Below are 12397 nucleotides of genomic sequence, written 5' to 3' on the forward strand. Positions count from 1 at the left end.
ATATAGGCTATTGAGTAAAATGGAAGAAGTAGATAACGAGAAATTGCTACTAAGAGAGGAACCTTCCAGCAGGAATACTAGAGGACATAGTAAAAAGTTGAGGAAGGGAAGATGCTCAAGAGACAAAAAGAAACATAGCTTCCCACAAAGAAATATAGAGGTTTGGAACAGATTAAGTGAAGAAATAGTATCGGCGAAGAGTGTGCAGAGCTTCAAGGAAAAGTTGGATAATTATAGATATGGAGACGGGACCACACGAGCGTAAGCCCAGGCCCTGTAAAATTACAACTAGGTAAATACACACACACACACACACACACACACACACTAACAAACAAACAGCCAGTCTCTTATACCTGTCAATAACTCCATCCTCTGTTACATACGGCAGAAGTCTCATAAAGTAGAGCGCTCATCCTTAACACACACACACACACACACACACACACACACACACACACACACTAACAAACAAGCAGCCAGTCTCTTATACCTGTCAATAACTCCATCCTCTGTTACGAACGGCAGAAGTCTCGTAAAGTAGAGCGCTCGTCCTCCACATCGTCAACAGAGTCCCAGAGTAGCCCTATCAAGGTACCTGAACTCACTGTCTGTCTGCCTGTTGCTTATTCCTCTAGAGAAACATTACGACTATTTTTTGCATGATGTCTTTTTTAGAAACACTTATTGTACGTTGACGCTGTACTATGTTGATGTCACCTTATTATTTTGCTTGCTTACTCCATCAGGCAACTCGTAATGGAGGCTGTGTGTAGTGGGAATGAGAGACAAGTAGTTCTGTTGTAGCTGTTAGTTTAGGGTTGGTCCAGACTTATAATGGGATGGACGAACACTTGATAATCTGTGTATCCTTCATTTACGCCATCAGGCAACTCGTAATGGAGACTCTGTGTAGTGGGAATGAGAGACAAGTAGTTCTGTTGTAGCTGTTAGTTTAGGGTTGGTCCAGACTTATAATGGGATGGACGAACACTTGGTAATCTGTGTATCCTTCATTTACGCCATCAGGCAACTCGTAATGGAGACTCTGTGTAGTGGGAATGAGAACCAAGTTAGTATTATTGCATCTGTTGGGTCAGGGTTTATCGAGACTTGCAGTGATGCGATGGACGAACACTGGATAATCTGTAGTCTATGTTCATTTACTTCATCAGGCAATTCGTAATGGAGGCTATGGAGTAAATGTTGCCCCGCTGCTAAACCGAATACATAAAGGCTGCTGATGGAGACTGATATACACTGAAGGTCTCGGGAGTTCTTGTAGTAATTGCATTCAGTGATCTTATGCAGTAGGGTTGGTTCTATAGAGTGACAGTTGCACTCTTGTATTAGGTCAGAGAAAGTGTTTACCAGGTTGTCACTAATTCACAACTAGATACTGGAACGCTAGGCAGCAGAAGGCTAGTAGAGGAGGAGGAGGTTAGCAGGAAACTAGTACTAGATGAGGAGACAAGCAGGAGACTAGTAATGAGGAAGGAGGAGTAGCAGAAGACTAGTATATCAGGTCCTAGTACTTGCGCTAGACTTCAGAATAGCTGGCAAGGGTGTGATGCTTATGTTAAAATCGTTGCAGTTATAAAAGGTTCAAGAATAGTGAAAGACTCGCTACCATAACATAACTATTAACCCGTCCGCTGCGATTGTCACGGATTTGGCCTTTGCTGGTAGCCTGGTAACATACACTCCCAGGTCTTTCTCTGCCTCTGTGGAGGGGCTTCGTGGTGCAGTGGTTAGCACACTCGGCTCATAACCGAGAGAGCCTGGGTTCGATTCCCGGGCAGAGTGGAAAAATTTGGGCAGCTTTTCCGATACCCCACGCCCCTGTCCACACAGCAGTGAATGGGTGCCAGGTATTAATCGGGGGTTGTGTCCCGTCTCCTGGGATCTGTTCTCTTCTCCTGTAATTCCTTCCCCTTCTGTCTCTCTTCGGCATATGACCACAGACGTTGCGCCGACTAAACAAAACTTTCCAACTTTTCTGCCGTATTCACACTCTTTGGCAATGATATTATGGCTTTGGTGATGTGTGGGTGGACTTACCTCTTTGTTAACTAAATACTGCAGTGCGTATGAGGCTGAGAGAGAGAGAGAGAGAGAGAGAGAGAGAGAGAGAGAGAGAGAGAGAGTTACTTTTATATCTGTTTTTTGTCATTAATGTTGTGGTTATTGGTGTGTGTGTGTGTGTGTGTGTGTGTATATCCATCAGTCTATACGATACAAAATTACTGATATGTGTGTGTGTATGTCTGTTTCTATGTCTGTGTGGTGGAAATCTGATATTGTTATGTATTTACCTATTTGTATTACGTAGAAAGGACTGAAGAAAGAATAAGAAAAGGACAGAATGAGAAATAGAGAGGAAAGGAGAGGAGAGTGTGTGTGTGTGTGTGTGTGTGTGTGTGTGTGTGTGTGTATTTACCTAGTTGTAAATACACACACACACACACACACACACACACACACACACTCCTCTCCTCTCTATCTCTCATTCTGTCCTTTTCTTATTCTTTTTTGTTTTGTGTGTCTTTGTGTGTAGTGCCAATCTCTGACGTATATTCTTTGCAGCGCTGGGCCTCCACTCTCTCTGTAGCCTCACTCTCACCTGACACTGGTGGGACGGTGAGTGGCCCTGTGTGGCTGTGTATGTGTGTCGCTGTGGGTGTGATTCTCTCGCTAACCCTGTGGCCCCTCCTCCTCCTCTTCCTCCCCCTCCTCCTCCTCCTCCTCTTCTTCCTCATCCTTCTACCATTATGCTTCCTCCTCCTCGTTCTCCTTCTCCTCCTCCTCTTCTACCTCATCCTTCTACTATTCTGCCTCCTCCTCCTCCTCCTCCTCTTCCTCGTCCTTCTACCATTCTGCTTCCTCCTCCTCGTTCTCCTTCTCCTCATCCTCCTCTTCTTCCTCATCCTTCTACCATTCTGCCTCCTCCTCCTCCTCCTCCTCCTCTTCCTCATCCTTCTACCATTCTGCTTCCTCCTCCTCGTTCTCCTCCTCCTCCTCCTCTTCTTCTTCCTCATCCTTCTACTATTCTGCCTCCTCCTCCTCCTCCTCTTCTTCCTCATCCTTCTACCATTCTGCTTCCTCCTCCTCGTTCTCCTTCTCCTCCTCCTCCTCTTCTTCCTCATCCTTCTACTATTCTGCCTCCTCCTCCTCTTCTTCCTCATCCTTCTACCATTCTGCTTCATCCTCCCCCTCCTCCTCCTCTTCCTCGTCCTTCTTCTATTCTGTTTCCTCCTCCTCCTCCTTCTCCTTCTCCTCCTCCTCTTCTTCCTCATCCTTCTACTATTCTGCCTCCTCCTCCTCCTCCTCCTCTTCCTCGTCCTTCTACCATTCTGCTTCCTCCTCCTCGTTCTCCTTCTCCTCCTCCTCCTCTTCTTCCTCATCCTTCTACTATTCTGCCTCCTCCTCCTCTTCTTCCTCATCCTTCTACCATTCTGCTTCATCCTCCCCCTCCTCCTCCTCTTCTTCCTCATCCTTCTACCATTCTGCTTCATCCTCCCCCTCCTCCTCCTCTTCCTCGTCCTTCTTCTATTCTGTTTCCTCCTCCTCCTCCTTCTCCTTCTCCTCCTCCTCTTCTTCCTCATCCTTCTACCATTCTGCTTCATCCTCCCCCTCCTCCTCCTCTTCTTCCTCGTCCTTCTTCTATTCTGCTTCCTTCTCCTCCTCCTCCTCCTCCTCCTCATCATCATCATCATCATCATCATCATCCTCATCCTTCTGCTATTCTGCCTCCTCCTCCTCCTAAACCTCCCCAGACACCTGCCTCACATAGCCTCTGATGGTGACCCAGTTCTCAGCCGCTGACAGAACTATCTAAACACCTAAAGAGTTTGTGCATTTTTTTGTGTGACTGTAAACTTATTTTCTCTACCACTGTCTATACTCATGCTAAAGTAATTTTATTTTTATTTCTGTAAATTTCTGCCAAGTTGATGAAGTCTGCTTTCCCATGATTCAGGGGGCTTCGTGGTGCAGTGGTTAGCACACTCGGCTCACAACCGAGAGAGCCTGGGTTTGATTCCCGGGCGGAGTGGAAAAAATTGGGCGGCTTTTCCAATACCCTACGCCCCTGTCCACCCAGCAGTGAATGGGTACCAGGTATTAATCGGGGGTTGTGTCCCGTCTCCTGGGATCTGTTCCCTTCTCCTATAATTCCTTCCCCCTCCTGTCTCTCTCCGGCATATGACCATGGATGTTACGCCGACTAAACCAAACTTTCCAAAACTTTACCCATGAATCCTATTTTTCAATGGGGTTCAGTTTATTCTTCATTCTGGGAAGGCTTACATGGAACTTCACGAGTATGTGCTGTATATCTGAGTTGTACTTGACGCCAAATTAAGTAAATTTACAGAAATTGAATTTCATGCAGCATAAAGTGTTGGTCATAAAAACTGTTTGGCATAGGGAAGGATCATTGGGTTTATTAGACAAAAAAAGTAGGTTTGTCAAATAAAGTTGATTTACAGAGCTCAATTTTCATGTGACAAAGTATTGGTTTTGAAAGCAACTTGGCACAGGGGAGGAACGTTCTACTTTGGAGGAAGGTACTGGCTCCCTCACTGATTGACAGGCAGCCTTGTTTGAGCCCATTCACACTGTGTATAGAAGATGGCGCCACTATAAACACTTGCCTGCGCCATGATGGGCTGGGGCCAACTACCATCCAGGCCCCTCAAGCAAACCTACCGGCGCTATAGGCGTAGACGTAAAAAAAAAAAAAATGTAGGGAAGGAATGGGTTTTTAGTGCCAGCATGATGTTGAGCAGCCAGGCGTCAACAATACCTGACAGCCACACAGATCATTGGAAGTGTTCAAGGTCTCTCTCAGCACAACCATTCTATTTTGAAACTTGAATTTGATCACATTTTCCGGCTATTTCGTCTTCCCTTGTATTAACCAGAATGTGACATGCATTTTCATTTTTTCTTTGATCTTGCCGACCTATTGACTGGTTTTCTTTATTATCTAAAACAAATAACCACATCTTCTCTTTCTTACTCCAAGCCTGGAAAATATGACCAATATCTATAATCACCTTCATATACTAACTCAACACACCTTAGATCAAAATTTAGATTCATTCCCCTTTCGAACTGATCAATAAATGGGTACCTGGGGAAACCTGGGAAGGGCAAACTGTTTTAATCCATATGTCACACTGGCCCCTGTATTAACCCTGTGTCCCATGGCGATAACCTCTCACCCACCACAGACTCAAGGGGCAATGTAACTGAGATGAACACTAAGGCCATGAGCAGCTATAGCATACGCCCCGACCATCACCTTAGCCTTAGATTATCAGGTATAGCAAAGAGGAAGTGGTAGAATTTAGGGAGGACCGCAGGAAATAGCGGGATTTTGACCCGTCCGCCGCGATTGTCACAGATTTTGCCTTCACTGGTAGCCTGGTAACATACGCTCCCAGGTCTTTCTCTGCCCCTGTGGTGGATAGTGGAGTGTTTCCCATGTGGTATTGGTGTGCTGGATATCCCTTCACTGGTAGCCTGGTAACATACACTCCCAGGTCTTTCTCTGCCTCTGTGGTGGATAGTGGAGTGTTTCCCATGTGGTACTGGTGTGCTGGATATCCCTTAACTGGTAGCCTGGTAACATACACTCCCAGGTCTTTCTCTGCCTCTGTGGTGGATAGTGGAGTGTTTCCCATGTGGTATTGGTGTGCTGGATATCCCTTAACTGGTAGCCTGGTAACATACACTCCCAGGTCTTTCTCTGCCTCTGTGGTGGATAGTGGAGTGTTTCCCATGTGGTATTGGTATGCTGGATATCCCTTAACTGGTAGCCTGGTAACATACACTCCCAGGTCTTTCTCTGCCCCTGTGGTGGATAGTGGAGTGTTTCCCATGTGGTATTGGTGTGCTGGATATCCCTTCACTGGTAGCCTGGTAACATACACTCCCAGGTCTTTCTCTGCCCCTGTGGTGGATAGTGGAGTGTTTCCCATGTGGTATTGGTATGCTGGATATCCCCTCCTAAAGTGCAGGACTTTATATTTTTCTTCATTGAGTTGTAGCAGTCACTTTTTGCTCCATTCCTGTAGCTTGGTGATGTCTTGTAGGAAATCCGCAGTCAAGGGGTTAATATAAGGTTGGGTATAATGTCTGTTTCATGGACTTGCTAAATGGTTTCTCGTATCACATTCCACTCTCAGTAATGTTATGCCACTGGTGAATGGAGTGAGTATTATCCCTAGTAGTAGTAGTAGTAGTAGTAGTAGTATATAGGTGAATCAGTATTATTTCCAACCCCTTCAGAACACGATATGCCTGAAAAATGTATTAAAACCAGAATTTCTTGGTAAAACAGGAATATTTTAATTATATTTTCTAGGGGATCAGATTCTACATACTACTCTCTATAGGCTTTAATAATAGTCTTATATAAGTAAAGCTATTTATATCCAGTCCCTTTAGAACATAATAAGACAAAAAGAAAGACAGACCAACCAGGGAATTTTTACTCAAACAGGAACACTTTAATTATATTTTCTAGGGGATCAGATTCTACATACTACTTTCTATAGGCTTACGTAATAGTCTTATATAAGTAAAGCTGTTTATAGCCAATCCCTTTAAAACATAAGACAAAAAAAAGATGTACTAACCAGGGAATTTTTACTCAAACAGGAACATTTTAATTATATTTTTAGGGGAACAATTTTTACATAAACTCTACTTTCTATCGGCTTAATTTTCTCTCTCAGACAAGCATATTAAAGCCTGGTCGCCCTTCACACAAGACCAACATTCACATCAGTATATACGTCTATGTGTGGTGTTTGTCCCTCCACCTCCACACACTACACACTCTACCCGTCAGTGCAGTAAATAAACGTGTGTAAATGTAAACCTAAATAACTAAACCAGCAATAAATGAATAAACTTGAGGTGATGATGTGATGGCACGCCGTGATTTGCTGTTCTGCACATTTTTTTGTTTCGTTTGATTTTTTTGTTTCTGTTGCGTTGGCTTTTTATTTTATTTTCTTGCTGTCTTGACGAGGTAACAACAGTAACGTGCTCTGTTTTGTTTCAGTTTGAATGCCGCCAATCTGCCGTCTTTTGTATAAGGAACTGGAAGGAGATTAAAGTTGTGCCCGTTTAGCGACAGCACATTTCAATTTCATGACAGAGGGAAAGCTGCACAGGCCAAGACAGTGGCTTTGTAAATGTCTAACACAAACAGCTAGCTCACCAAGTGTGTTTGTTAGTTTTTTTCCAATGCATGAAAGGCCGTCCAAAAGCTTCTTGTACATTATTTTGTGGTTGTGGAGAAGCTCACAACTACCTCACACCTGTAGTCTGGTGCCCTGTGGAGAACCAAACAGACCTGAGGAATGGCTTGGTGGGCAGAGTTACCAAGTCACTGGACTGTGGAGCTGGACCTTGCCACTTAGGATTAGTCATGTTCTCTCATGTTTGTGTTAGACATTTACAAAGCTACCGTCTTGGCCTGTGAAGTTTCCCTTCTGTCATGAAATTGAAATGTGGCGTAAAATCAAACACTCGTAAACTCTGTTCTCACATACATTGAAGGATCAAACGTCTAGCACAGAGATATTTTTGCATCATTAAAACTCCAAGAAGCAGAGTCTCCTTCAGTTCATTATCTTGCAAAAAGAAACATTCCTGAATTCTAAACTCTTGTACATAGGAGAATCAAATATTTAGTGAGACATTTTTTTGCATCGCTCAAAGATTTTGTCTAAGCACTTACCTCAAACGACTGACTGGATTTGCCTCCCCAACGCAGGGCGACACCCGCAACAACATAGTGGTTCACGAGGAGGTTAACAACGAGGCCATCCTCTTCTCCTTCAAGTCCAAGGCGTTCTTCGGAAAGAAAAAAGCAACCGTCAAGGTGGAGGACAGTGACTGGTCCGACAAATTCTCGCTTGATGTTGTTGGCAGCTCAGGGTCTGTCCTCTGCAAAGCACCCAATAAGAACTACCAGGTGGGTGAGATAGTCATTGTCATCAACTCAGGTTCTCCCAACTCTATCTCTCTAACCGTAACCGTCAGATAGACACAGTGATTGGTCTGACAAGTTCTCGTCAGATGTTGTTGGCAGCTCAGGCTCTGTCCTCCTCAACTGTAGCATAAAAGGTGAAGGCTGAAATCTGTTTTCCTTAAATGATTCAACAAAAACTACCAAGTGAGTGAAATAGTGAATGTTGTCATGGCACCATAAAAACTGTCTTCATGTATAAGTCTGTCTATCTATTAATTGTCTGTATGTTTATCTGTTCAGTCAATCAGTCTATGCTGTTTGGTTCGTGGGCATTCTCCTCCCTCCCAATTGCTCTTCTCAAACAACTCAACTATTGTACATTTCCAACATTTTTGTTTCCCCTAAACACAGGCATACAATGGGGCAGTGCTTGATGCTGAGTAACTATGGATAAACTTTCTCATACTTTGCATACAGGTTTCCTCATTGGTCATTCCCTTCCTTAACCATTTACCCATCTCAAACAGCTAGATTCTGTTGCCCATTTCCAAGATTTCTGTGTCTCCTAAACACGGGCATACAATGGGGCAGTGCTTGATGCTGAGTAACTGTGGATAAACTTTCTCATACTTTGCATACAGGTTTCCTCATTGGTCATTCCCTTCCTTAACCATTTACCCATCTCAAACAGCTAGATTCTGTTGCCCATTTCCAAGATTCCTGTGTCCCCTAAACATGGGCATAGGGACAATGGGGTGAGCCGTGACATTAAGTAATTATGTATGAACTTGTGTGGTTCAGGTTGGCGTGGACATCCAGCTTGGCAACTCCGGGCTCACCAAGATCGTTGTGTTCACTCCCTTCTACAACATCCTCAACAAGGCCTCCTACGACATCGAGGTGGCGGAGGTTGACGTACCGCAGGCCGAGTGGTTCACCGTCATGGCTGGTAAGTTTTGGTGGTCTCGTTAATAGGAAATGTATGTGCAGCTGTGAGTGGGATTGTCAGTCCTTCTTGCTCAGGCCTCCGTTGGTAGTTTCTGTACAGCACGTCACATGGGATAGCAGGAAAGGAAGGAGGAAAGGGGATCATTTTCTTAACTATACAATGAGAGCTTTTATTAGGAAACCAGTTCTTTATTCTTCCATTCTAATTAGTGACTATTAAATTCTTTCTATACTGTATTATATTGAGAAGGTGTATACAGGAAGACTTGGTACTGATGGGATTGGATGAACATCAGGCAGAAGACAGTAGAATGGAGGAGAGACATAAAGCATCCAACCGCTCAGGAAGAGATGATGATGATGATGATATTAAGTAGAGTACAGAAAATTGATGACATTGGTATTTGACATTCAGCTCCCAGAATTAACACTTGTCCAAGAAATCAATATTGGTAGAAATCAAACCCTTACAAACTTTCCTCACCTGAGTCTTTGCCGTCCTTCCAGGGGAGTGCATTGGGTGGTGGCCGGTGGGGTCCAAGCACCAGGTGTATGTGCGGGTGAGGGGCACGCAGGACACCACCGCGGCCTTCCCCTACGACCGCCCGCTCTCCACGGTGCTCGCCCTGCCCAACATGGTGAGACAATACTATCTAAGGCTGAACTGATGCCATTTAGCTGCTTGGAATACATCCCTTTCACTAGTAAAGTTTGACATAGCTTTCCTTCTTCTGTATTTCCTCCTTCCTCCCTTTTGTCTTCCTCCTGTTTCCTGATGTGATAATACTCTTTGATGTTAAATTGATTCTGATGCAGTGTTCAATTTGTTTCACTTATATTGGGTGATTTAAATTGCATCATCCTTTTCACTAGTAAACTCTGAAACAACTCTCCTTCATCTGCATTTCCTCCTTCCTACTCTCTCTCTCCTGTGTTTCAGTATACCTTTCATTAGCAAACTCTGAAACAACTCTCCTTCATCTGCATTTCGAAACAACTCTCCTTCATCTGCATTTCCTCCTTCCTACTCTCTCCCTCCTGTGTTTCAGTATACCTTTCATTAGCAAACTCTGAAACAACTCTCCTTCATCTGCATTTCCTCTTTCCTACTCTCTCCCTCCTGTGTTTCAGTATACCTTTCATTAGCAAACTCTGAAACAGCTCTCCTTCATCTGTCTCTCCTCCTGTGTTTCAGTACGGCGGCATCCTGGGAGAGGTGAGCATGAAGGAGAGCGGTGTGGTGATCCAGTTTGACCAGTACTACGAGGGAGCCGCCCCCGCCTTGCTCATCAACCACCTCACCAACACCACCATCTCCATCTGGCAGCAGGGACACGACCACAAGAAAGTGTGAGTAAGGCAAGGCTGTTAGTACATGTGTGAGACTGATGGAAAAGAAGCTAAGTGTGTTAAAAATATCTTAACCCCTCCACTGCGATTGGCACGGATTTGGCTTTCACTGGTAGCCTGGTAACATATAGTCCCAGGTCTTTCTCTGCCTCTGTGGTGGATAGTGGAGTGTTTCCCATGTGGTATTGGTATGCTGGATATCCCTTCACTGGTAGCCTGGTAACATACACTCCTAGGTCTTTCTCTGTCTCTGTGGTGGATAGTGGAGTGTTTCCCATGTGGTATTGGTATGCTGGATGTCCCCTCCCAAGGTGCAGGACTTTACATTTTTCTTCATTGAATTGTAGCAGCCACCTTTTCCTCCACTCCTGTAGCTTGGTGATGTCTTCTTGTAGGAAATCTGCATCCAAGGGGTTAAGTTATTATTGTGTCCTTATGTTTAACAGTATATAAAGGCAGTGGTGTGTGAGTATGAGTGTGTGTGTGTGTTTCAGGGCCCTGACTCCCATGAGCGTCAAGCACTTCACCTGGAATGAGCCGGGCGGGACGCTGGCCGTGTGTGGCAGTGTTGGGGCCGACCGTCCCATCACCCTCACCCTGGACAAGGTAAGGACAGCTCAGTCTTAATAAATGTCCTATAGTAACTTTCGTGTCCCTTACAATAGTCTATCTTGGCTCATGCCCAATAGTTGCTTCCCTGTCCCATACAAACAGTCTCTCTCATCACATGTCCTATAGTAACTTCCCTGTCCCATACAAACAGTCTCTCTCATCACATGTCCTATAGTAACTTCCCTGTCCCATACAAACAGTCTCTCTCATCATATGTCCTATAGTAACTTCCCTGTCCCATATATACAGTCTCTCTCATCACATGTCCTATAGTAACTTCCCTGTCCCATATATACAGTCTCTCTCATCACATGTCCTATAGTAACTTCCCTGTCCCATATATACAGTCTCTCTCATCACATGTCCTATAGTAACTTCCCTGTCCCATACATACAGTCTCTCTCATCACATGTCCTATAGTAACTTCCCTGTCCCATACAAACAGTCTCTCTCATCACATGTCCTATAGTAACTTCCCTGTCCCATACAAACAGTCTCTCTCATCATATGTCCTATAGTAACTTCCCTGTCCCATATATACAGTCTCTCTCATCATATGTCCTATAGTAACTCACCTGTCCCATACATACAGTCTCTCTCATCACATGTCCTATAGTAACTTCCCTGTCCCATATATACAGTCTCTCTCATCATATGTCCTATAGTAACTCACCTGTCCCATACATACAGTCTCTCTCATCACATGTCCTATAGTAACTTCCCTGTCCCATATATACAGTCTCTCTCATCACATGTCCTATAGTAACTTCCCTGTCCCATACATACAGTCTCTCTCATCATATGTCCTATAGTAACTCACCTGTCCCATACACACAGTCTCTCTCATCACATGTCCTATAGTAACTTCCCTGTCCCATACAAACAGTCTCTCATCACATGTCCTATAGTAACTTCCCTGTCCCATACATACAGTCTCTCTCATCACATGTCCTATAGTAACTTCCCTGTCCCATACAAACAGTCTCTCATCACATGTCCTATAGTAACTCACCTGTCCCATACATACAGTCTCTCATCACATGTCCTATAGTAACTTCCCTGTCCCATACATACAGTCTCTCTCATCATATGTCCTATAGTAACTCACCTGTCCCATACACACAGTCTCTCTCATCACATGTCCTATAGTAACTCACCTGTCCCATACATACAGTCTCTCATCACATGTCCTATAGTAACTCACCTGTCCCATACATACAGTCTCTCATCACATGTCCAATAATTTCTTCCTGTCCCTTACAAACACCTTCATAATCAAATTTATATCTGTGTCTGCTCATCAAGAGGACTCTGTTTAGGTCTATATCAAATTTTCATTTTTCCTTGATACACTTTCATGGATCTCCTACTTTTCCAATCTCTCCTTGTACATTGAACCCATTCCTCAAGGGAACATCCTAGTTACTGTTGTTTGTATTGTCTCAGTCTTGTTATGCTGTTTCTCTTGCTTATTGTGGGACTCATCTTGACACT

At 44.2% G+C, this 12397-nt stretch overlaps 1 protein-coding gene and 1 long non-coding RNA gene across 3 annotated transcripts in view; one reads left to right on the top strand and one right to left on the bottom strand.

Annotated features, from left to right (window-relative positions):
• Positions 1–12397, top strand: part of LOC126981123 (intermembrane lipid transfer protein Vps13-like) — a gene marked incomplete in the record, with an annotated part of 66210 nt that overhangs the window by 40484 nt on the left and 13329 nt on the right. Inside the window, 6 exon segments of one of the 2 annotated variants that reach the window (XM_050831836.1) lie at positions 529–594; positions 7796–7996; positions 8795–8942; positions 9449–9579; positions 10137–10291; positions 10786–10897. In XM_050831836.1, the coding sequence (XP_050687793.1) occupies positions 529–594; positions 7796–7996; positions 8795–8942; positions 9449–9579; positions 10137–10291; positions 10786–10897 (813 nt within the window). 2 annotated transcript variants of the gene reach the window in all.
• Positions 11215–11852, bottom strand: LOC126981127 (uncharacterized). Its single transcript, XR_007733749.1, has 2 exons — positions 11479–11852; positions 11215–11331 (listed from the first exon to the last, which is right to left on the bottom strand). It is a non-coding gene; the product is annotated as an uncharacterized LOC126981127 (long non-coding RNA).

The sequence above is a fragment of the Eriocheir sinensis genome, chromosome 46, assembly GCF_024679095.1.
Source record: "Eriocheir sinensis breed Jianghai 21 chromosome 46, ASM2467909v1, whole genome shotgun sequence".
Taxonomy (NCBI): domain Eukaryota; kingdom Metazoa; phylum Arthropoda; class Malacostraca; order Decapoda; family Varunidae; genus Eriocheir; species Eriocheir sinensis.